Source organism: Portunus trituberculatus, chromosome 31 (genome assembly GCF_017591435.1).
Source record: "Portunus trituberculatus isolate SZX2019 chromosome 31, ASM1759143v1, whole genome shotgun sequence".
Lineage (NCBI taxonomy): Eukaryota > Metazoa > Arthropoda > Malacostraca > Decapoda > Portunidae > Portunus > Portunus trituberculatus.
In genome coordinates this window covers 25,293,586-25,320,321 of record NC_059285.1, presented here as the reverse complement: position 1 = coordinate 25,320,321, position 26,736 = coordinate 25,293,586, and the positions used below count along the sequence as shown (strand labels likewise).

At 43.9% G+C, this 26,736-nt stretch overlaps 1 protein-coding gene across 6 annotated transcripts in view; it reads right to left on the bottom strand.

Moving 5' to 3' along the window:
* Nucleotides 1-26,736, bottom strand: part of LOC123511353 (RING finger protein 141-like) — a 111,963-nt gene continuing 85,227 nt past the window's right edge. For 4 of the 6 annotated variants that reach the window (XM_045267157.1, XM_045267159.1, XM_045267161.1 and 1 more), the window contains one exon: nt 1-1,793. In XM_045267157.1, the coding sequence (XP_045123092.1) occupies nt 1,634-1,793 (160 nt within the window). In that variant the 3' untranslated portion in view covers nt 1-1,633. Of the gene's footprint in view, nt 1,794-16,792; nt 16,984-26,736 lie in introns of all 6 variants that reach the window. The other 2 variants (XM_045267158.1, XR_006676773.1) reach the window with 2 other exon arrangements.

The window sequence follows — 26,736 nt, the reverse complement described above, 5'->3', positions numbered from 1 at the left end:
TGAGATTTCTTTGACTTTTAATAGCATCAACTCTATAGGTCTGGGTATACTCCTGAGGTCTGCACAACTAACTTGCATAATGCTGACCTGTCAGAAGTTAAAGAATATATTGACAATGAAAGAACAAACATGCTTTCTTGATGTCCCACACCTCTGACTATGTAGAAACTTGAATGGTCTACAGCAAATATATAAATGTACTACTACGTCAACAAAGTGGAAATCATTACAGAGCCTAGAACCAGGAAATGCATACAATAAATCAATGCCCGCTCACAAATCTTCCCTCTCCATTCTCACCTGTCGCTTCCATTATGGCTAGATATGGTATTAAAATGAGGTACTAAAGATACAAATATTCCACAACAATGCACTTGGTAATCCATCCACTTCTAAATCTAGTGCGGCTTGGGCACTCAAAACTAGTCTGCCAGCCCAGCAAACTTGGTTGCCATCATCACTTTATACCACACCATTATGATTTTAGTTCATGTACTAAAGGTAAGAAACAAAGAATATAACCATTGGACACAATAGTACACTAGTGGTAGTGATGCTTTCCAAGATGTAAATGCTTTGGTATTTTGTATCAAAGTACTGAATGGTGACTTGGTTTATATATGATATGATATCACATGATATATAAGATTTAAATGTGTTCAATACCTAGTAACAGTAATAAGCACTGGAAAAGCATTATCACTATAGAGTAGCACATTTTTGGTACTGACTTAGATGACATGGTACATGGAAATGTTGAGCCTCATGATACGGCAGCTTGGCCTACTCCTCCCCAAACCATTCCATGGCAGGGATTCTGTTGGCAGGCTGCACACACTACCTATGCTCATCCTCAGGTTCCTTCTCCCTCATCTAGACAGTATAAAGAAAAAGCTACATATCACTACATATATTACATATAATGCCACATGCTGTGTTCTATAAATAAAACTAATCTACAGCAAAACCTGCTTCCTTCAGGTTTTTAGTCTTGGAGTGGTGGAGTTAAATAATCAAGTTCACAACTAAGTGAAAACTCTGAAATACATCTACTGAAATTGCTGGCTTCCAACATTAACTAATTATACACATATAGATGATATAAAGCACAGTCTTCACCTCCAGGTCAGATGGGTTTCAAAATAATAATTTGTGATAGTTGTTTTATATGCATCACTCTTTGCAAAGTTGATGACAGATATATATTATACAAAACAGGCCACATTCAACATCTGAAACTCATAGACATAGCTGTAAAGTTTATTGAGCTGAGTGTGCTTGGAGAAATTAACTACAGTATATCATTTGGACAATCACATAAGTGAAAAATGCTCTGGAATTCCTTAATGTTCATAAGTCTTCAGGAAGTAAATGACATACAAAAAGCAAATCTTCATCTACAATTGAAGTTAGAAGACCAGCACAAAGAAGTGGTGTGGATCAACTGATGTGAAGTGGAGCTGTGAAGTGGAGCTGTAGCAGCAGGAGGAAAGTCATCTAACATCCATCCCTCAGCCTTCCTTTGGTAAAAGCCTCAGACTTACCAACCCTACTACACCAATGAATGTCTGAGGTAAAGCTTTGATAGGTTAGACATGTCACCTGTCTTCCTTCCTCTTCATAGGTCAGAGCTTTAATTGGAAGCCTCACCCTCAGTGCCTGCTAGGCTGATGAGTGTCTTGCGGATCTCTTCATTGACTTGGTCAGAGTCTGGAGCCTCAGAGAGCACCCAGGTGTCATCAGTGCTCTCCAAAGATTCACGGCACATGGGGCAGGTCTTCTCCACCACTGACCTGGTAATATAGAACATATACTTTCCAAAATGGTTGGAGGGCACAGACACAGTCAGGTAATTGCACAGATACTATAAATTCAAAGGAATGATGAGAGATGATACCTCAAATAGGTGAAACCTAAGATTCCTTGAACATACTAGGCCTCAAACTGGAAGGAATTGACAAAGCTTTCTGTTAGTGTGATATCATTAATGATGTAAACAAGAGTTCAGGTCCTGCATTCTATAAATTTCTGAGAAATAATGTCCAAGTAATTGGATCCTCTGATATGATCTGGTCAAGTCTTTAGTGTTAAGTGTTCAGTGTTAAAAGATCACCAAATAAAATATGAAAAAAATCATTAAACATAGAATAAAATAAACAAATAAAATTAAAATAATAATAGGAATTTTTAAAAAATATACATGTTTGTGCTACATGTATGTGGAATGAAGCTAAGAGGCCAGAGGCTGTTTGTCTCATTTCTAAACAGTTTTGAATTTCAACTTTTCCATCAGTTTCTAAGCAGAGATGTTTCATTTTGATAAACTATAAATGTGAAGCTTTCTTTGATAATAAACTGAAACACAACTTAAATGCTACATAATAGCATCATTCTGCTCGCAAACAATGGACTTAATTCCTCTGATTACATTTCTCAGTACTATACATCTTTATATATGAGCCAGGATCCAGAACAGTTTAGGTGGTTCACCTGACATGCAGATTTGAATGACTAGACATGATAGCAAAGACAACATAAAATGAATACATGTCAAGAACCATGCAAGTTAACATTTTGGCTATCATCACTTTTCAAAAGTACACATAGGGCTACAAGAACATGCATACAAATACCAGACCACAAAAATATTATCATGCTACCCTTCTGAATAAAGTGAAGCTGAACCTATCATGATTTGCTTTGGTTTCATCTAGGTCCACTTCATAGCCACATTAGAAATGTGCCACACAAGTATGGCTCAAGCTATTGTTGACACAAACATGCCTTACACTAAGTTATAACACCAAACATTACAGAACCCTCCTCAGGGTACTAAGCTTTACATTAGAAATGTGCCACACAAGTATGGCTCAAGCTATTGTTGACACAAACATGCCTTACACTAAGTTATAACACCAAACATTACAGAACCCTCCTCAGGGTACTAAGCTTTAGTGAAACTATAGAACTGCTGCTTTGGTTGAAATTTATTGTTTGAGAGAGAGAGAGAGAGAGAGAGAGAGAGAGAGAGAGAGAGAGAGAGAGAGAGAGAGAGAGAGAGAGAGAGAGAGAGAGAGAGAGAGAGAGAGAGGCTTAAGATAAAAGAAGTCTCCCATTATTATCTCTATTACTTGATAAGTAATGTATGAATATATATTATAAACAAGCATCAATACCATGGCATCAACTCAAAACAAAATGAAGTCTTCAAGCCAAGCAGTGTAACACCTTCCCAGTCCCATGCATGTCTACAGAGCCTTTCCCAACCATAATAATTTGTTTATTAGCCTTCTATCATGACATTTATGACAAAATGACATTTTATTTGGATTTTTAGCATTATGTTTTGCTTTCAATTGTAGAAAAATATTTATTTGTAATAACACACCTTATATCTGTACACCACAACACTCTGGCAAAGATAAAGCTTACCTGAAACAAGGCACCCATACGGATGTATGCATTTTTTTTTTTTTTTTATGTAGGAGAGAGGGCCAGCCGAGAAACAAAAAAAAAAAAAAAAAAAAAAAAACACTTAGGTGCTGGTTCTCTAGTAGAAAGAAAAGTCTTAGCCAAAATTAGGGAGCAAATGTCTTGATACCTGATACCTCCCTCTTAAAAGAAGTTAAGTTGTAGGAAGATGGAAATACAGAAGCAGGTAGGGAGTTCCAGAGTTTACCAGTGAAAGGTATGAATGATTGAGAGTACTGGTTAACTCTTGCATTAGAAAGTTGGACAGAATAGGGATGAGAGGAAGAAGAAAGCCTTATGCAGCGAGACTGCAGGAGGGGAGGCATGCAGTTAGGAAAATCAGTAAAACATTTAGCATGGAAATAGCGATAAAAGATAGAAAGAGATGCAACATTTCAGTGGTGGGAAAGAAGCTGAAGACAGTCAGTCAGAGGATGGGAGTTGAGACAAAAAGCTTTTGATTCCACCCTATCTAATAAAACTGTGTGAGTGGAATCCCCCCAAACATGTGAAGAGTACTCCATGCACGGGCAGATAAGGCCCTTAAACAGAGTAAGCAGTTGAAGGGGCAAGAAAAACTGGTGGAGATGCCTCAAAACACCTAACTTCATAGAAGCTGTTTTAGCAAGAGATCTGATGTGAAGTTTCCAGTTAAGATTATGAGTAAAGGACAGACCGAGGATATTCATTGTGGAAGACGGAGACAGTTGAATGTCATTGAAGAAGAGGGGACAGTTGTCTGGAAGGTTGTGTTGAGTTGATAGATGGAGGAACTGAATTTTTGAGGCCTTGAAAACTACTAGATTTTCTCTGCCCCAATCGGAAATCTTAGAAAGATCAGAAGTCAGGCGTTCTGTGGTGTCCCTGCGTAATCTGTTAACTTTCTAAAGGGTTGGTTGTCTCTGAATGGATGTGGAAAGATGTAGGGTTATCATCAATATAGGAGTGGACTGGGCAAGAAGTTTGGTTAAGAAGATCATTAATGAATAATATAAAGAGAGTGGGTAACAGGACAAAACCATGAGGAACACCACAGTTAATAGATTTAGGAGAAGAAAAGTGGCCATCTACCGCAGTAGCAATAGAATGATTGGAAAAGGGAACTTGAGATAAAGTTGCAGAGAGAAGGATAGAAACCATAGGAGGACAGTTTAGATATCAAAGGTTTATGTCAGACTCTATCAAAAGCTTTTGATATGCCTAACATGACAGCAAAAGTTTCACCGAAATCTCTAAAAGAGGATTACCAAGACTTAGTAAGGAGAGCCAGATCACCAGTATTGCGACCTTGACGGAAGTCGTACTGGCAATCAGATAGAAGATTGTGAAGTGACATATTTAAGAATCTTCCTATTCAGGATAGGTTCAAAAACTTTAGACAAGCAAGAGATTAAAGTATTAGGACGGTAGTTTGAGGGATTAGAGCGGTCACCCGTTTTAGGAACAGGCTGAATGTAGGCAAACTTCCAGCAAGAAAGAAAGGTAGAAGTTGGTAGACAAAGATGAAAGAGTTTTGCCAGGCAAGGTGCAATCATAGAAACACAGTTTTTGAGAACAAGAGGAGGGACCCCATCAGGCCCATAAGCCTTCCAAGGGTTTAGGCCAGTGAGGGCATAAAAAACATCATTACAAAGAATTTTGATTGAAGACATGAAATAGTCAAGAGGGAGGAGCAGAGGGAAGGACAAGCCCAGAATCATCCAAGGTGGAGTTGTGAGCAAAGGTCTGAGAGAAGAGTTCAGCTTTAGAGACAGTAAAGATGGCAGTGGTGCCATCAGGATGAAATAAAAGAGGAAAAGATGAAGAAGTAAAGTTAATGGAGATGTTTATTGGCTAGATGCCAGAAATCTCAAGGGGAATTTGAGTTTGAAAGATTTTGACATTTATTATTTATGAAGGAGTGTTTGGCAAGTCAAAGAACAGACTTTTTTTTTTTTATGGTAAGGCCTAAAGCACCTGTAGGCACACTTGAAGAGTGTATGGGAAGCTCTGTTCAGCTTCTGCCCATTAGTGGTGCAGGCAATTTTATTTATAGTGGCACCCATACTAGGGCCCATATCAACACCCAAGCTCATCTTGGGTGTAATCACCTAGAACGTGGGTATCATGGTGACATGTAGGTAACTTTAAACCACTCGACAAATGGCAAAGTGTTTTAAGGCTGTACGTGGTGGGATTCAAACCTACGCGTGGACGTCTGCCCGATACCACCTTATCCACTACGCCACCACCTCCCTTCACAAATATAAAGTGTATGAGATTCATGAGATGGAAGGCTCAAGTATCTTTTGTGGGCAACCTCTCTATCATGTATAGCACGAGAACCGGCTGTGTTAAACCAAGGTTTAGAAAGTTTAGATTGAGAAAAAGAATGAGGAATGTATGCCTCCATGCCAGACAATATCATCTTTGTTATGCGTTCAGCACAAAGCAATTAGTCTCTGACATGGAAACAGTAATCATTCAAGGGAAAATTAACACAATACCTCCTCAGGTCCCCCCAACTGGCAGAGGCAAAACACCAGAGGCACCTCCATTCTGGGGGATCCTGAGGAGGGATTAGAGAAATAGGACAAGATACAGAAATGAGATTGTGAATGGAGGAGCTAAATGGAGATGATAGGGTGACAGCTTAAGCAGAAGGATTAGAGGTGAGGAAGAGATCAAGAATGTTGGGCGTGTCTCCAAGACAGTCAGGAATATGAATAGGGTGTTGCATCATTTGCTCTAGGTCATGGAGGATACCAAAGTTGAATGCTAGTTCACCAGGATGGTCAGTGAAGGGAGAGGAAAGCCAAAGCTGGTTGAACATTGAAATCTCTAAGAATGGAAATCTCTGCAGAAGGGTAGAGGGACAGAATGTGCTCCACTATGGAAGTTAAATAGTCAAAGAATTTACTGTAGTCAGAGGAGTTAGGGGGGAGATAGACAGCACAGATGAATTTAGCTAGAGAACGACTATTGAGTCAAAGCCAGATGGTGGAAAACTCAGAAGAATAAAAAATGTGGGCACAAGAGCAAGTTAAATTGTTGTGTACATAGACGCAACATCCAGCTTTGTAACAAAAATGAGAATAGAGAAAGTAGGAGGAAACAGAGAAGGGGCTACTGTCAGTTGCCTCAGACAGCTGTGTTTCGGTGAGGAAAAGAAGATTAGGTTTTGTAGAGGAGAGGTGGTGTTCCACGGATTGAAAATTAGATCTAAGACTGCAAATGTTGTAGAAGTTAATGTAGAAAAAATTGAGGAATATGTCAAGACATTTGGTGTCGTCATCAAGAGAGGAGTCTGACCTGGTGACATTTCTAGTCACCACCCCAGAAAGTAGACTCCAAGGCTGGGTTTGGAGTCACCATTTTTTTATTTTGAATTTTAAGTGAAGGGTGTATTCATATGTGTGGTAAGTGCAAGTAGTTTTGTGTGAGGGCAGGCTGTGACTGCCCCCTTGAGTTTTGAGACACGAAAGGAAACTTTTAATGAGATCACAATTAGCTTTAATGGAAGGTTCACAGTACCCCGTGTATTTATGTATATGTATATGTGTATGTATGTATGTATGTATATATATATATATATATATATATGTATGTATAGCACCTGTAGGCACACTTGAGTGTATTGGAAGTGCTGTTCAGCTTCCGCCCATTAGTGGCGCAGGCAATTTTATTTATAGTGGTACCCATATTAGGGCCCATATCACCGCCCAAGCTCATCTTGAGTGTAACCACCTAGAACCTGGGTATCATGGTGATATGTAGGTAACTTTAAACCACTCGACAAATGGCAAAGCGTTTTAAGGCTGTACGTGGTGGGATTCGAACCTACGTGTGAACGTCTGCCCGATCCCACGCTCACCACCTTATCCACTATGCATATATATATATATATATATATATATATATATATATATATATATATATATATATATATATATATATATATATATATATATATATATATATATATATATATATATATATATATATATATATATATATATATATATATATATATATATATATATATATACACACACACACACACACATAAAAGAGAAGGAAAAGAAAAAAGTGGAACAAGTTTAACTAAAAATGATAAAGGCAAGAGACTGAAAATGATGTATATGAACATAGACAGGGTTTTATCAAGTAAATTAGAATTAAGAGATTACATAAAGAAAGAAAATCCAGATATTGTATGCCTGGCTAAAACAAACCTAAATGAAGCAATCAAAATAGACTTGGAATAATAGGTATAATGTATAGAGAAAAGACAGAGGGGGTAAAGGAGGAAGAGGAGTCATGATAATGTTAAGGAAGGAGATGGTGATAAACCAAGTGGAATGTGGGGAAGGAAAAGCAGAAGTACTGTATGTTAAGGTGAATATTAACAAAAAAGAGCTAACAATCATTGTAACATATGTGCCACCAAAAACAAATTCATGGCCCAATCAAGAATATAAAGACATGATAGATGACACAATAAGGAGTCTAATAAGAATCGTTAAAGAAAGGAGAAAAGTGATATTAGTAGGAGATTTCAACAGTAAAGAAGTGGACTGGGAAAATTATAAAAGTGGTATGGGGGAAGAAGCCTGGGGAGAAAGATTCCTGAACCTAATGATAGACAATATGATGGACCAGAGAGTAAAGGAATGCACAAGATTCAGAGGAAATGACGAGCCGGCGAAATTGGACCTAATTTTTACAAGGGGTATACAAATGAACGATGATATAAGATACAAGTGCCCATTGGGAAAGAGTGACCATGTAATATTAGAAATGGATATAGAAGAGGGAAAGGATGATAGAGACGATTCATACAAAGGAGACCGATTAAATTACAGAAAGGCTGATATTGAGAATCTCAAGAACTATTTTAAAAACGTAAACTGGGAGGAGATGGAAAACTCAGAGACGATGCAAGAGAAGTGTAACTTATTTTTGGAAATATACAAAACAGGAGTCAAGGAATATGTCCCGAAATATAGACCTAAAGAAGAAGGAAAGAAAGATTGGTTGAATGCAAGGTGTGCTAGGGCAAAGGAGAAAAGAAATGGAGCATGGAAAAAATGGATGAGAAATAGAAATCCAGGAAATAAGGAAAACTTCAAGGCAGCGAGAAATGAATATATTAAGGTGAGGAAGGAAGAGGAAAAGAACTTTGAAAAGGACATTGTCAAAAAATGTAGGAAGCAATCAAAATTGTTCTACAGATTCATAAATGGAAAAAATAGGCAAAAAGAAACAATAGAAAGGTTAAAAGGAGAGAATGGGATGGTGGAAGACCCAAAAAGTATGGCAGAACTATTAAATAATAAATTCCAGGAGGTCTTTACTAAGGAATCCAAATTTGAAAGCCCACAGGGTAATAGAGAGACAGTCTATATAAAAGAGGTTAAAGTAACCACGCTTGAAATAAAAGAGTTAATGAAGGAACTGGATGAAGAGAAGGCAATGGGACCGGATGAAGTCTCAGGCAGAATACTGAAAGAATGTAGGGAAGAACTAGCAAGTCCTATATACATCATAAAATGCTCAATAGAAAATGGAACAGTACCAGTAGAATGGAAAAGAGCTGAGGTGGTTCCCATATATAAGAGCAGAAGGAAGGAAGAACCTTTTAATTACAGACCGGTATCACTAACTAGTGTAATATGTAAGATGTGTGAAAGAATAATAAAGAAACAATGGATCGAGTTCCTTGAAGACAACAAATTAATATCAAATAGCCAATTTGGTTTTAGAAAAAGACGGTCATGTGTAACTAATTTATTGAGTTTCTATTCTAGAATAGTTGATAAAGTACAAGAGAGAGAGGGATGGGTTGACTGTATTTATTTGGATTTAAAAAAGGCGTTTGACAAAGTGCCACATGCAAGATTACTATGGAAGTTAGTGGAGAAGGGTGGCTTAATCCGTAAGAGGTCAGCACTGATTTACCTCCCAATACTCGTCCAGGTCACCAAAAATTCCACTTTCTTTTTTTATTCCATATAACTCAAAATGGGCAAAGAAAAGTAAAAATAAGAGTTAAAGTTTGAAACTGCCATATTTAAATGTCCCACTGGAGCTTTAAATTTACCTCGCTCAGTGATGCTGCTAGACGTACAACTTCTGAATGAGGCTGTTTTAATAATTTTATCGATATTTTTTTTCCCACGAGACATGTGTATAATGGTTACATGTATTCATAAATTAACCCATGTCTTATGAAATGAAAAATACAAAAAATATTTGTAAATACTGTAAATATGTATAATGTAAAAAATAATTTGCTCAGTTTACCACAAAATATTGTTTATCATTTTTTCTTCCAGTATCTAAGCTTTTTAGTATTGCAGCAGGGTGTGATATTCTTTAAAGCAAGGCTCAATGCATAGAGCTACATCACATTCATGACAGTAATACCAAATGTCGCACCGTTTTTTTTTTTGGTCATGCCAAGGCAAGGCAGCAGGGAGGGGTGGAGGAGGGGGATGACTAACCCATGTCAGAATGGCGGGAAACTGTGCTGATATATCCTAGACACTTCAAAGAACATAAATATTAAAGCTGGAAAGAATTTCAAACGCATAGAAAGCGAGAAAGGGGCGAACATACTTGTACGTGATTGACCACAGATAGTAAGCAAAGACTACACGTACATGTACGTGATTGACCACAGATAGTAAGCAAAGACTACACGTACATGTACGTGATTGACCACAGATAGTAAGCAAAGACTACACATACATGTATGTGATTGACCTTTTATGGATTAAAAGGAAGCACATTGAGATGGATAGAAAATTATTTGAGGGGGGAGAGAAATAAGGACGGTAATTAAAGATATGAAGTCCAAGTGGAGAGCAGTAGAAAGCGGAGTGCCGCAGGGATCAGTATTGGCACCAATACTTTTCCTCATTTATATTAACGACATGCCAGAAGGAGTGAACAGCTACATAAATCTGTTTGCAGATAATACGAAACTGTGCAGAGTTATAAAGCAAAAAGAGGATTGTAAAATACTGCAAGAAGACCTAAATAAGATCTGGGAATGGAGTAAAAAGTGGGAAATGGAATTCAATGTGGACATAAGCCATGTCATGGAAATGGGAAAGAGTGAAAGACGACCCATGCGAATCTACAAGATGGGAGATGGAGTAGAACTGGAGAAAGTAAAAAAGGAAAAGGACTTAGGAGTGACGATGGAAGAAAACAATCAACCGGTAAGCCATATTGATAGAATTTTTAGAGAGACATATAATTTGTTAAGGAATATTGGAGTAGCATTTCACTGCATGGACAAAGAAATGATGAAGAAATTGATAAGTACTATAATAAGACCCAGATTGGAATATGCATAAAAAGAAACACATAAGGAAGTTGGAGAGACTACAAAAAATAACCACAAGAATGGTTCCAGAATTTGAAGGGATGACATATGAGGAGAGACTAAAGGCTATGGATCTACCAACCCTGGAACAAAGAAGGGAAAGAGGGGATCTGATACAAGTTTACAAATTGATCAATGGAATGGACCAAGTGGATAATGAGAAACTGATCCTGAGAGAAGAATATGACATTCGAAGCACAAGATCGCATAGTAAAAAGCTGAGAAAGGGAAGATGTCTGAGAGATGTTTAAAAATATAGTTTCCAACAAAGATGTATTGAGACGTGGAACAGTTTGAATGAAGAGGTAGTGTCTGCAACGAGTGTGCATACTTTTAAAATAAGATTGGATAACTGTAGATATGGAGACAGGACCACACGAGCATAAAGCCCAGGCCCTGTAAAACTACAACTAGGTAAAAATACACACACACAAAAATGGCATGTGATAATGGACATTTCAGGGGTGAAGGTTTGTCCATTACCATGAATTGTACATTACTGAGAACAGTTTGTCTGTGAGACCATCAAACAATAGTTTTATAGAGTAAAAACTTTTTTTGTGAATATATTTACCCATATGTAATTACATGTGTCTATATGCCATCATTCTACACACTCAGCACAGAAAATCAACCTGCACCTCTATATATAGAGATAGTGCCTATAGAAGTTCCACGTCACCTTCGTGCGCATGCGCACTGGGAACCACCAGCCCAGCTGGCCAACCCTACCTCAGATCCTTTCTGACAAAATTGACAGAAACACAGAGGGGAGGGAGGAAAGGAACCTCTTACTATGTAATTACATATGGGTATGTTTATTCACAAAAAAGTTTTTACTTTAAAAAACAATTTTGTTGTTGAATATACTAATTACCCATATGTAATTACATATGCCAGAATCCCATGTATAGGTGGGAGGGTGTAACAGAACCCCGAAGAAAGCAGACACGATCTCCAAAATACCCAAAAACAGGGAAAAAAACTTATCTGTAAATCTTGTTGCTGACAACAAGGAAAAAGCTGAATGAAACTAAACCAGCCTCAGTGAACAACCCTCAGCGCTGAAACTATCGGCCCAAGGGAAAAAGTATCTAAATACCTATGAGTAAGATCTCTTAGGTAAAAGGAGGCAAAGGTGGTCATACTCTTCCACAGGCCAGCCTTGAGGACCAAGTCCAGACTTTTAACTTTTCTAAAGAGAACACTGGTTGCAATAGCCCGAACCTCATGTGCGTTCACTTTCAGAAGGTGTGACTCCTCCTCTGAGACACTCACATAGGCCCTCTGAATCACCTGACAAATCCACTTAGACAAGATATGAGGGTGGACAGCTCGTCTGGGATCCGAAACTGTGACCAACATCCTAGAGCAGGACGGTCGACAATCCCTAGTTCTGCGAAGATACTCACAGACCGCCCGAACCGGACAAAGAAGGCGGTCACCTCATCCTCCCCAACAAAATCAAGAAGAGCAGGAATAGTGAATTCGTCAAATGAATGCTGGCCCAGACACACTGAGTCTTAGCCAGGAAATTGGGGGCAAAGGAAAAGGTCATGGACGTCCATCCCTTGGAGTGACGCACCTCAGCCGACAGGCCGTGAAGCTCACTAACCCGATAAGCTGATGCGAGCGCCAGAAAAAACATGGTCTTAAGCAAGACATCCCTCAGTGAGGCTGACCGCAAGGGCTCATAAGGAGGACCTAACAAGGATCAAAGGACCAGATAAAGGTCCCAGGCAGGTAACCGAGGCAAACGAGGTGGACAAGAGACCACAAAGGAGCATAACAGAGAAGAAAGATCTGGATCGCTGGAAAAGTCTATGCCTGACTGACGCAGAACAGGAGCTAAGGCACAATGATAACCCCTAATTGCTGACACTGACACACGCTTTGACTCAAAAAGGAAAAGGAAAAAATCTGACAGCTGCACTACAGAGGCAGAGCACAGATCCAAGCCCCTTAACTCACACCAACCACAAAAGACTCTCCACTTCACATGGTAAACTGAGACGGAGGACTGTCTGACTGGTCGAGACATGAACTTAGCAGCCTTGCGCGAAAAACCTCGCGCTCAGAAGAGACACTGGAGAGTCACCATGTGTGAAGATGGAGCTTTTCCGGAGAACCGTGGAAGAGGTTGTCGAAGGAGAAACCACCACATGGGAAGAACCTGAGCAGGTCCAGCAACAGGGGAAACTAGTCTGCCTGTGGCCAAAGAGGAGCCACTAGTGTCATACGCACAGACTGCGACTCGCGAACCCTCACCAGAATATGGTGGATCAGAGTGAATGGTGGAAAGGTGTACAGATCCAGACCGTCCCACAGAAAAGAGAATGCATCCTGTTGCCAGGCTCCCTGATCCAGAAAAGGAGAAACATACAGGGGCAGATGACGAGTCAGTGCTGTGGCAAACAGATCTACCAGAGGAGACCCCCACACCTGGAAGACTTTCCTGCAAACTTCGGGATGTAGGGTCCACTCTGAACCGACACACTTCCGACTGAGCACATCCGCAATTACATCGTGGCATCCTGGAACGAAAACAAAGCACAGAGAGATGGACTGGCTCTCACACCACCGGAGAACCGTCCCTGGTAAGGCTGACAGAGGTTCAGAATGAGTGCCCCCGGACCTCCTGAGATAGGCAACCACTGTTGAGTTGTCGGACATCACAGACACCACCAATCCCGACAAGGCTTGCTGAAAACTCTACAGAGCCCGAAAGACTGCCAAAAGCTCCAGATGATTTATGTGGAGTCCCTGCTCCTCCACAGACCAGACTCCCGAAGCCAGGGAATCTCCCAGGTGAGTTTCCCAGCCGAGCTGGGAAGCATCTGAGAACAGGGTTTGGTCCGGGGCTGGCAATACAAACGGGGCGCCTTTCAGAAGCTGATCCGGAACCAACCACCAAGCAAGGTCTTGCAAACATTGACGACTTGGAGCCACTCATCACCAATCTGGGTCAGGAGCAGCCCGCCAATGCCTCTTTACGCACCACTTCAGAGCCCGCATCCGCAAGAGCCTGCCTGGCACTAACCATGCTAGGGATGCAAGATGTCCCAGCAAAGACCTCCAGTGGGACACTGGTGGAGCCTTGGCTAGCAGAAACTGTCGGGCAACTGCCTGAAACCGGTTGACCAGATCTGGCGACGGGAAAACTCAGGCTCTGACGGTGTCGAGAACCATACCCAAAAACTGTTTCCTCTGGCTGGGAGACAGATCGGATTTGGCCCAGTTGATCTGAATCCCCACCCAAGAACACAGAAGCAGAAGAGACCAGACATTGTTGAGGCATGAAGCCCAAGAAGGATCAGAAATAAGCCAATTGTTCAGATAACGATGCAAAGGTATGGCGAAGCGATGAGCCCAAACCGACAGAGGAGCCATCACCTTGGTAAAGACCTGAGGAGCCATGGCAAGGCCAAAGCAGAGTCCGAAACCGGTAAACTTTGCCCTGCCAGACAAACCACATGTACTTGCGTGACCGAGGGTGGACAGGAACCTGATAGTAAGCATCCCGCAGGTCCAAGGACACCATCCACTCGCCCTCGGCCAATGACTCCAGCACTGACAAAACTGTCTCCATACGGAAATGGGTTACCACCAGGGAACTATTTAAGACCGAAAGGTCGCAAATCGGTCTGCAGCCCCTTGTAGACTTTGGCACAAGGAAGACGCGAAAATAGAAGCCGGCCTGAGGGTCTACCACTGGTTTTATAGCTCCCTTTAGCAGCATCTCGGAAACCGTGGCCTCCAGAGCTGAATGACAGTCTGAGCCCTCCCTGTATGCTGGAAACTCCATAGGCGTGCTCGAGAGGGGCGGATCCCTGTGGAAGGGGAGAATGTAACCATACTGAAGGGTCTTGACCACCCACTCGCAAGCCGAGATGTTCTCCCATTCCTGCCAGTGCCGCTGCAGACAAGCCCCAACTAGCAGCAGCACCTCTGTAGTGTCCCTAGCGAGAGCCCCGATGGCCCTTTCAGTGGCCACATAAGACTCCTCAAGAGTGAAAGGAACTGCTCACTTTAGGAGCAGGAGGGGATGGAACCAAAGGAGATGCAACTGGCGCAAGGCGTCGGGAACCAACAGCCCCACCGGCCTTAGCCCTGACGCCCCGAGCTGAGGAAGCCAAGCCACGAGCAATCTGGGAAACGAGTGACCGTTGTGAGGACTCAAGCTCCCTTTGCTCCACTACTGCAAGAGTCTGACCATCAAAAAGGTGGGGACCAACGGAGAAAGACATCAACTGCCGTCTCTCGATCACCGTAAGTGTTAAGGAGGTTTCTCACCACAGACTGCTTGTGTAACATCATCCTCAAACAGAGCATTTCACAGGGCTGCAAAATATCTAAATTTTCTCTGGCAAGAGCTCCCAGGCAGTCCAAACCCCTCTGGGAGGCAGCACTGGAAAGGCCAGCAAAGGCCCCCAGAACCTGATTTGTCCAGTCCAGAAGTGATATCAACCAGAGTACTCAAAATACCCTCTAACTGAGTAGCCATACGCCAGGGAAGACTCACAGACAGATCTTTATTCTCCACGAAACGAAACAACTCATCACTGAAAGGAGCCCCACAGGAATCTCCTTCTGGATTGTACCACCTCTCCGCCCTTAAAGCCCATCTCCTGGGCAAGGCGAGCTTGACTGAAGTTGGATTAGAGATCCCCAGGGAACAGCCCAGTTGTTCCCTGCGAACCTCCAGAGCCAGAGGAGAACAAGGCAGCACCAAGGGAGTGGAGCCAGGCCGAGAAGTCCCAGAGGTGAGCTCAACCCCAGTCTGAAGAGTGGAGGCAAGAGAAAAGGGCATGGGGAGACCCAAGGACTCTCTCACTGAGGTAATAAGCTCACGAAAGGAGGCCGCAACCTCCTCATCCGGAGAGCCAGCCTCCCCTGAAGGAACATCAAAATCCTCATCCACCTCTTCAGAAAACGAAGGCCAGCCCGTGGCAGCAGCCTGACTTAACTACTGTGCTACCAGGGTCCACGCCCACATCAACTGGCTGGGATGGGACCTGCGAGGGCATTGACCCATGCAGCAAATCAGCATGAGGCAGACCCATGGAAGAAACGCCCGCCGAGCCAGCAAAATTGCCATCACCCGGCAACCCACCAGGGAGTGGTGCTGCATGAAGTCTCGTTTCTCCCGCACCAACAAGGCCCAAGGAGGAGACTGGCCCGGCGGGAGCTGGCTCCCCACAAACCCCCGAAGCCTTACCAGAGAGAGGAGCAGCGAGTAGACTCAATCCACCAATCCCAGGATCGGCCACAGAAGAAAAAGGATCCGCGGGAGCCTGCAAACCACACCAGGGAGCGGGGCTGCACGCAAGCTCATTTCACCAAGACCTGAAAACTCCCTGGAAGCACCTGACACAGTGGGAGTCTGTACCACATACACTGCTGGGGCCACGGTAGGGAGTGGGGCCACACTGAAGCTCACACCCCCAAAGCCAGAAAAGTCCGAGGAAGAACATGAAACAGCGGAGAACTGGACTCCTCTCCCTCCCAGAGCCAGACTAGGGAGAGGGGCCACACATACACTAACTCCACCGAGCCCCAAAAACCCTGTGGAAAGGCCAGGAACAGCGGGAGAAAGCACGCCACTTGCTATGGCGGCAGGGCAGAAAGCGGGGCTGCACGCAAACTCACTCTCCTGACCACCAACTCCAGGGCAGGGCTTGGAATAGAGGGAGCCTGTCCCCCACTCACTCCTGGAGACAAACCAGGGAGAGGGGACACACTGAGACTCGCTCCACTACTACCAGCAGCTGCACTGAAGGGCCTGAGCCGGGGGTAGACCAGGCCCCGCTACACCCGGCACCAACCTGGGGGGTGGACGCACACTCTGCTCTGCCGTACGCAAACCCTGCAAGGGGCAACAAAACCGCTGACAACTAGCCAATAGAAGCCTTCATAGTAGCCAGATCAGCCTCAACAGCAACAAACCTGCTGGCCCAAGGGGCCTCAGAAGCTGGCTCCTGCCGGCGAGAACGCTTCTCACTGGAACTGACAGACGACTTGGCCTGCTTCTTCTCCTTAGCATAACGCTTCTCAGCATCCTTCACATACGCTTGGAACTGGAGAAGGGAGAGGTGGGAACACTCACTACAGCGGTCTTCGGCTGAACACATGGCGGGCTGAAAAGACACAGTGGGAATGCGGTTCTAAAGCCTCGCCTGGCAACCACCTCTTGCATCCAACACAACTCTGAGTGGCCATGGCAACTCACGGAGAAGTAGAAATGGAAGCAGCAAAGAAGCGGGCACAAAAAAGGCAGGAAGAAGTAAGAAGAGGCGCAGGTGAACACCGTACCGAGCACAGAAAGGATCTGAGGTATGGTTGGCCAGCTGGGCTGGTGGTTTCCGGTGCGTATGCGCACGGAGGTGACGTGGAACTTCTCTATATATAGAGGTGCAGGTTGATTTTCTGTGCTGAGTGTGTGGAATAATGGCATATAGGCATATGTAATTACATATGGGTAATTAGTATATGTAACAACAAATTCCCATTACCCTTTTCAGTATTTCATTCTCCTTACATAATGCAAAGAAATATTTTCATAATTTAATCTGTCTTACTGTACAGTCAACGATGAAATAAGTTTATTGTCATCTCTAATACAAGAGTTAACCAGTACTCTCAATCATTTATACCTTCTGGTAAACTCTGGAAGTCTGCCTGCTTCTGTATTTCCACCTTCCTACAACTTGACTTCTCATAAGAGGAAGATTTGAAGACATTTGTCCCTGTCTTTTTGGATAACTCCTAATAACTTCAAGGGATCTGGTAATCAGTGGACTTTTTTTTTTTTTTTTTTTTTGCTCTAGGCCATTTTCCCCTCTTGTATAAAAAGAAGTACAGTAATAAAAATTTATCTTACGACGAATAGATGAATTAAAAATATAGTTTCCCGTTTGGTGTAATGGCTGATTCCCATGTGGTCCAGTGGCGTCTTTAACAAGCATTTAATGATTGCCTAAAGGATACTGTTGCGGTGACAAAGGATGGGAGGAAGACAAGGGATCATCAAAGTCAGAGTAGACTACCTCCATATTACTGCCACTTCCCCATAGATCAGGGCTTGCCTTCCTTCTCTAATGTCATTTCACTTCCTTACCCTCTGCCTTTCTTTCTCTCCCTCAGTTTTCTATATAAATTGGTGTCTTTCTGAGATTACTTCCTAAAATCCTTCTAACTTTCTTTCCACATCACCACTGAGGTAAAAATTAAGGTGTCTTCTCTATAGAAAAGTGTTCTCCCTATCCTAAACATAGCATTTTAGCAGGGAAGTGCAACACTGCCAGTGCTGATACTAGGGCTGGGCAAGTTCTGATTACTGGATCCGAATCCCATGGATCTGCCAAGGGTAGACCGATCCGATTACTGAGACTGAATAATCGGGTCCAAATCCACCAGAGAATTTCTCAGGAGTTAAAATTAAAGTATCAAGATTTTTTATGAAAATTTCTTACATGAAATGGTGTAATAATAAAACACTTATCAACAACATTAATAAACGACAAGCACAAAGAAAAATGAAGATCATGTTAAATCATATACTGAAGCAAGCGACACTTGGCAAGATCTAATGTTGCCAAGCTTCTCTTATTTTCTATGAGACACTTATCAACAACATTAATAAACGACAAGCACAATGAAAAATGAAGATCATGTTAAATCATATACTGAAGCTAGCGACACTTGGCAAGATCTAATGTTGCCAAGCTTCTCTTATTTTCTATGAGACATGATTGGCTGGCAAACTGTAAAGTCAGATCAAAGATGAGCACATAACTGGCCGTGATGTTTGTAGTTTCAGTTGACACTAGAGGGGATGCCTTTTTCAATTTGCTCCATAGAACTAAGTCAATATAATTTGGGCTATTATATGCATGAATGAAATTCCTACTCTTATTTCAATCTTTCCTCTATCAAACTGAAGGCAAATTTTTCTCAAAAGTCAAACATAGCATCCTTAGCATAGTGTCAAAGGTGTGCATCTCACAGTTTAACTCAGCAGTACCATGGCATCAAAACAAGGAAGAACTGTGCCAGTAAGAGGGAATACTGGGCAAGGCCACCAAAAATTGTGATAAAACAAGGCCCCCCGAGGTGCTGGTCCCCAAACAAATTGAACATGTAGAGATGTAGTTAGAAAGGGACTCAGGATAGTATAGGAGTCTTTTTTCAATTTCAAATTTTGAGTGAAGAATGTGTGAGTAGTTAGTAGATACATGTAGTTTTGTGTGAAGAAGAGAGTTGTCTTTAGAGGGCAGGCTGTGACTGTCTCCTTGTGTTGTGAGACACAAAGGGGTTCAGTGAGGTCACAGCCAGCTTTAATGATAAGTTTACAGCCTCCCCTGAACCACTATTATGACCTCAATAAGAGTAATTATCATTTCGGAAGGTGTCCACTCGCCACTATTCATTTAACTTCTCTCAGAGAAATACTTCTCAACACGGGAACTGCCAGTAATTGGATCCGGACCTGAATCTCTTGGATCTGCCTGGCCAAGTAATCGGATCCAAGAGTACTTAACCTCTTCACTATGGACCTAATTACAAGATTTTTAAATTGTAGACGAACAAAAGTTACAGCGGTATCTAACATGCCTTTTATGGCAGGTTTATCATGTCATATGTGTATTTATCTGTATGACCACTCGGGAAATATGGATTCGTGGGGGAAAAGAAGAGAGCTGCCATAATGGTATAAAAAAAAAAAAAAAAAAAAAAAGTGGGTAAGTTAGTCCATATGTTTACTCCTGACGAGCGTTGCCAGCTCACAAGCAAAGAAAACGGGAAGAAAATAGCCAAAATATAGCAATAAAAACCCTAAACGTCTATTGACGTGCCCCGAGTCTTGCGCAATGCATGTCTATCGACGTGTCCTGAGTTTAGCAGGTTTTGGGCAATATAGATAATTTATATCATGCATACAATAAATATTGTATTTATCTTATATTAAATCTTTACAGTAATACTCTGCTTAATGAACATTCGTCTAACGAATTTCCGGTTTAACGTACTATATAAAGTTAGACCAAAAAGTCCACATAACGTACAACCACATCCATTTTAGCGAATTTTCTGGGTTTGAATTTGCCCGGTGAAGGACTGAACGTGGCAGCTTCGCTGTGATTGGCTGGCTCCCCACCTCTGTCTCTTGCGCTCCTGGAGCTGGATGCAAGATTCTTTAACAACGTCAGAGCAATCTCCTGCCGCGAAATGGCATCCATGAACGCTTGGAGGGACAGTGATGAGGTTGCTCTGAGGTTTCTGGGAACACCACTTCTGGAGGTGGTGTTACTGTCTTATATATGCATTTATGTTCACAAAACATTTCTATTAGCTTTTTACATACCTTGCCCCCAAGAAAGAATTGTTTTGTAATGCATAAAGTGAAATCTTACATGGAATACCAAAAAATGTAATTTTTAATGCTAAAATTAATTTCTTCACTTACCTGTTTTTCATACAAAAAACTAGCAGTTCCACCGTCTCACTTACTTTCGTCCGCCGAGATTACAAAAATTTCTGCCTGGTGCTACGCCTGCCAGCGCAGTGCCCGGCGCTGCCGATGGGATCGGCTGCGCTGCCCCTCAGTTAATTTTCATGAGCATTGAAACAGACTGGGGGAGGAAGGGAGAGCACCTGTTTTTGTATGAAAAACAGGTAAGTGAAGAAATTAATTTTAGCATTAAAAATTACATTTCTATCACATACACCTGACTTTCATACAAAAAACTAGCAGACTCCAACATTTAAGGAGGTGGGAGTAGACAGGAAGAGGCAGGCGTAAAGGGTGAAAAAAACTGTCCGTTGTGGAGACACTAACCCGTGGTAGAGGTTGACATGAAGAGGGTGCTGGAGAATGCAACCAGGTGCATGGGAGAACTCCGTGACCCATATGCCTGAAGAATTAGAGCCCAGGGGACTAGTGGTGAGTGTCCTAGGAGCGTGCCTATGCCTATGACTGGAGGGGGGAGCTGAGGAGAGAGCCCCATCCCGGCTACTGACCCTCTACCCCCTGGCTGAAGGTACCAGGACTGTACAAACAAGTCGCCAAGAAGCTCAACCCTGAGCGGACTTCCAAGGTCTGTGCATGGCCAGGAGAAGGAGTTAGTCAACCACATATCCACCACTGGACCCAAGGCAAAGATATTCCCCTCCTGTTTTACTATTTCCCAGAGATAATGGTCAGCGAAGACCGAAGGCGTTCTCCAGCAGGCCGCCCTCAAGATAGTGGGAACAGAGCAGTTCTTCCACAGGAGCATAGAGGTAGCAATGCCACGGATGTCGTGGGCACAGACCTTAAGCTCGTGGCAGGAAGAGTCAGGGAAGGAAGCGTGGGCCGATTTGATAATATCCCGTAGGAAGAAAGAAATTGCTCCTTTGGACATAGGTCTGGAAGGATATCTAACAGCAAGAAAGAGGTTGCGGGGTCTTGTAAGCAAAGCCATCCTATGAAGGTAGTGACGAAGCGCCCGAACGGGACATAAGAGTCTCAGCAATGAATTCAGGAAGATAAGAGACCAGCAGATCCTGTTCCTGCCAGCTTGTCTTGTGAGAGAGTGCTTGGATCTCTCCTACCCTCTGCGCTGTAGCAAGAGCAAGCAGAAAAAGAGACTTTCTAGTCGGTCTCTGATAAACGAGAGCTGCATAGGTTCAAAAGGAGCCTTGGTTAGCAAGCTAAGAACGACATCCTAGTTCCAGGAAGGCCGAAGATTCCTGCTAGGCCTCTGTGGCTGGGAAGAGCAGGCTCTGACAATAAGCCTCAGCACCTGGTCGTTGTTGAGGTCCAACCCTCGAATCGCCAGAACGCTGTTAAGCATGGCCTTGTAGCCCTTGATAGCAGAGGTGGAAAGATGGCAATCCTGACGCAAAAAAACAAGAAAATCTGCAACTTTCTGGACTGTGGAGTTAGAAACGGTATGCCTGTTGTCCTTGCACCATTTTCTGTACCTCTTCCACTTGTGTTGATAGTTTAAAGAAGTAGAGGGCCTCTTATCATGCGGTGGGTACCCCCCTCCTTGCTCAGGTACGCGAGCGCCGTGGTGTTGTCGGAGAAAACTGAAACAACAGAATTCCGCAGCACGTCCACAAAGTGTTGGAGCCCCAGGCGAATCGCCCTGAGTTCCAGGACGTTGATATGGAGAGACTTCTCTTGGGTGTCCCAGAGGCCACTCACAGAATCCTGAAGGAGAAAAGCCCCCCACCCTTCGTTTCAGGCATCCGTAAAGAGAAAGATGTCCGGAAGAGCTAGATGGAGGGATTGACCCTAAGCCAAGTTCTGGTCCTCCAGCCACCACTCCAGGTCCCGGCAAGAGTTGAGGTCCCAGCATAAACGATGGTCGTCCGCCATTGACTGCCTGTCCCACTGCAGGTTCAGCTAAATCTGAACAAAGCGCATTCTCCTCCTCGTTCCCGGCACTAGATGAATGAGGGAGGACAAGTTCCCGAGAAGACGCAACCAGTCCTTTGCAGGTGAGGACGGAAAACTGATGAAGGAAGGAATTGTATTCCATAGGTTGTGTATCCTCCCTTGCATCGGGAAAACCCTCAAAGGAGGAGAGCGAATCAGCATCCCGAGGAAGGTCTCCTCCTGCTCTGGAGTCAAGGAAGACTTCTCCCAATTAATGCGAATCCCCAGAACTGAGCAGATGCGCCGATGAGACAAGTGGTGGCTCTTTGAGCCTCGTCTGCTGATGAAGCTAGGACTAACCAATTGTCCAGATATTGGAGGATGCGGAAGCCCTGACGATGGAACTCCGCCGAGACAGGGGCCACGAGACGAGTGAAGACTTGAGGGGAAGTACAGAGGCCGAAGCAAAGAACCCGAAATTGTAAGTGGCAGCCCTCCCAAGAGAAGCGCAGGAAACGCCGACTGTCTGGATGGACGGGCACCTGGAGATAGGCATCCTTCAGATCGAAAGACACCATCCAGTCGTCCTTTCGTATTGTAGACATGACGGTTCTGACCGTCTCCATCTTGAACTTGGTGGTGACGACGTACTTGTTTAAGATGGAGAGGTCGATGATGGGTCGAAAACCTCCTGAGGCCTTTGGAATGACAAACATGTGGCTGTAAAAACCCGGAGTAGGGAGTGTTTCTTCTAAGGCACCCTTGGCCTTTAGTTGCTGGATCTCCAACTGAAGCGCTTGTCCTTTGAGGGATCCTGGGGCATAGCCTCTGGGCTTCTTGAAGTGGGTTGTGAGTGGCGGGGATGCAGAGAAGGGAATCTTGTAGCCTTCCCTTAGAACATCGAGGTTCCACATCTCTGCCCCTATCTTGCGCCACTCCTCCCACCTATGGGCTAGACAGCCCGCAACTGCCCTCTGGGGATGAAGGGCGTCACTTCCGAAAGGGCTTTGCCTTCCGTCCCCCTCCTTGCACATTGGAACGAGACGAGTCCCGGGAGTCCCTGGCACGAGCAGCGAAGGAAGGTCTGCGGACGGGAGCAGCAAAGGGCCTGACAGCTGTGGAGGTAGAAGGTCAGGGACGCGGCCGAGCGAGAGCTCTGAGTGTGGCCTCATAGAGCATCCTATCAGCATTGGACTTCAAGGACTGTAGCACCTCCTGAAGGGGTCCTCATCAAAAAAGAGAGGGGTAAAAATGGGAGACCTCTGGAGGATGCCTTTTTCGACCTGCGAGAAGGATGGCCTGAGGCGGCCGAGGAAAGCCTCCCTCCTCCAGGCCCGCAAGTTGGCAATGACATAAGTTGAGTCCCTGCAAGCGTCATTAAGCGCCAAACGTATGGCTTTAAAGAGCTGCTCCTCCAAGTCTAAGAGGGATGCAGGGAGGTGACGAGCCGCTAGAAGATGCATGGCCCCCAACCACCAAAAAGAGTAGTTCAAGGCGTCTCTAGACCTGGCGACCACCCTCTCCATCCTGGTCACCTCTGGGTGTTCACGGAGGACGCGAGGCTCTCTGGCACTAGAATGCAGGGTGGCGTGGAGACTAGGATTAACCTAGGCAGCCTTCCCGTAAACCTCCTGACCCGCCACACTGTAAATCTTAGCAAACTTGCATGAAGGATAGCCAACTGAGGTTGGTTTCTTCTCATTAGCCTTTAAATATGCAATGTCGGCTTCCTCCATGAAAACCCTGATAGGCTGTCCCCTTCCAAGGAGGATGGGTCCCTTTCTTGTAGGTGAGGTGCTGGTACCCGGGGCCATAGGGCATTCCAGGTCAAACCGCTGGCCAGGCCTACCGCGCCAACCCACCTCCCCCCAGTCCACCCCCACCGACTGGTCCCGAGAAGGGGGACAGCCAGACACCACTGAGGTCGGAAGGGACTTCTAGATCCTCCGAGCCTCATCCTTTGGGGGACGAGAACGCTTAAGAGGCAGCTCTAGTCCTCGGACAGCCCCCCCTGGCCCCCTGACTTGACTTGGTGTGACTGCACACACCTTTTTGCGTCAGAACTTCGGGGGGGGGAGGAGGGGGGGACACTGAACTGCATCAGGTCTGGGTCCAAAGACGAGGGCACAGCTGGAAGAGAGGGGTCAGTAGCGGGGGGGTGGGGCACAGAACCACAAAAATCTCCTATCTGAGAAGCAACAAGAGTGTTGACTGAAGCAAGCACCTCCTCCTGCCAAGACTTCAAAAACAGAGAAAGGTCAATAGCAACAGGAGACTTAGTGCCCTGCTGGGAAGCCAAATCCCCGGCAAATAGCTCATCCTGGGACAAAACACTAACGTCCTGAAACAAAATCTCCGAGCCGCCATGAACGTCAGACAAAATAGAGGCAGCCGGTGAAACCCTTGTCCCCTGAATAGAAGGAGGAGCTTTAATAGATTGCAAAGTGCCTACATCACAGGAAACATTACAAAAGGGGGCAACAGAACTATGTGAATGCTTTGCCTTGGCGCATCTCTTGCGCCTCAAACCACACTGGTACTTATACGCGGCAAGGACTTTATCACTGCTCCAAGTAGAACACTCATCACACCTCTTACCTGGGTTGCAGATATCTCTGCAATTAACACAAACAGAATGAGGGTCCTGGAGGAAACTGCCCAAGACCCTGGTGCAGTCTGGTCTCGAGCAAACCCTTCTAGATGGCTTAGAAGATGATTGAGAACCAGATGAACCAGGCGTGGAAGCAGCCCCATCTATCAGCAAACTACTCTCCCGAGCAGCAGCAGGCTGCTCGGGACAAGTATGCTGCCCATTAAGGTCCTCCGCCATGAAAACATGAAGAAACCAGCAGAGAAAGCACTTGAAAAGTTCAAGAAGCAAAACAGGGATGGAAGCACAGCGCATGTTAACATGAAGCGCACCGAAAATTAACTGAGGGGCAGCGCAGCCAATCCCATCGGCAGCGCCTAGCGTAGCGCTAGGCAAAAATTTTTGTAATCTCGGCGGACGAAAGTAAGACAGTGGAACTGTTAGTTTTTTGTATGAAAAACAGGTGTCTGTGATAGAAATAAAGCAGAGATGAGACGAAGCGGAAACTCACGGGGACTCGGCCACTTCTTCTTCTTGTGACCCTTTTAGCCTGCGTGTTACCTTTCACCACGATATTAGATTTGTTTCCACTCCTCTATTGCCTGCTATAATGGATATCATATCATATAGTATTCATGTACGCTCATGCCATGAGGATAACCTCGACTCTGTGGCACTGAGTGATAGTGAATTACTAATGAAATACCACGGTATTTCATTAGTAAAAAAATTAAAAAGGTCACAAGAAGAAGAAGAAGCCGTCTGTAGCCGATCTCATCATTTCTGCTTTATTTTTTGGTATTCCATGTAAGATTTCACCTTATACATTACAAAATAATCCTACCTTGGGAGCAAGATTTGTAAAAAGCTAATAGAAATGTTGTTTTGTGAACATATATGCATTTATAAGAGGTTGCTGGGAAAACACCACCTCCAGAGGGGGTGTTCCCAGCAACCTCTGAGCAACCTCGTCACCGTCCCTCCAAGCGTTCCTGGAAGCCATTTCGTGGCAAGAGGTTGCTCTGAGGTTGTTAAAGAATCTTGGATCCAGCTCCAGGAGCGCTAGAGACAGGCCAGACAATCACAGCGAAGCTGCCACATTCAGTCCCTCACCCTGCAAATTCAAACCCAGAAAATTTGCTAAAACGGATGTGGTTGTACGTTATGCGGACTTTTTGGTCTAACTTTATATAGTACGTTAAACCGGAAATTCGTTAGACGAACGTTCGTTAAGCGGAGTATTACTGTACCTTATTTAGTTTATTTGCTGGTTGGAGAGGCCTTGAAATACGAAGTGATGGGCCTCTGACTGGCCATGGCTAAGATGAAATCAAGAGAGCACAAGGGAACCACGTCTGCACACAACAGCACGACAAGGAGAAAGCGAGTGGCGCAAGGCAGCATGCTACTGCCAGCCCTGGGGCGAGTCCAATACGCTTGGGAGGGGAGGTCGTGTGAATCCACCAGGACCAGCGGGAGATCCAAATGGAGACCAAATCGTGCAATCGCGAGTCAAAGTCGTGCTCGGCGAAATATGGTATATTTTACCGATTCGTGTATACGCAAGATTTGTGTTCGGCGATTTGTATATATATATATATATATATATATATATATATATATATATATATATATATATATATATATATATATATATATATATATATATATATATATATATATATATATATATATATATATATATATATATATATATATATATATATATATATATATATATATGCCATAAAGTGGAACAGGTTGGTGAGTTGGTGGTGTAGGAAAACTCAGGAATCGCAGGAGTACTTTATTACTCTAACGTTTAGCCAAAAGGCTTCTTCAGAGAAAATGATTTACAGGCAGTTGACTGAGGATCTATATACCCCCCCGCAGGATCACATCGTGGCATGCTAGGCATCATCAGTACGACTGGGA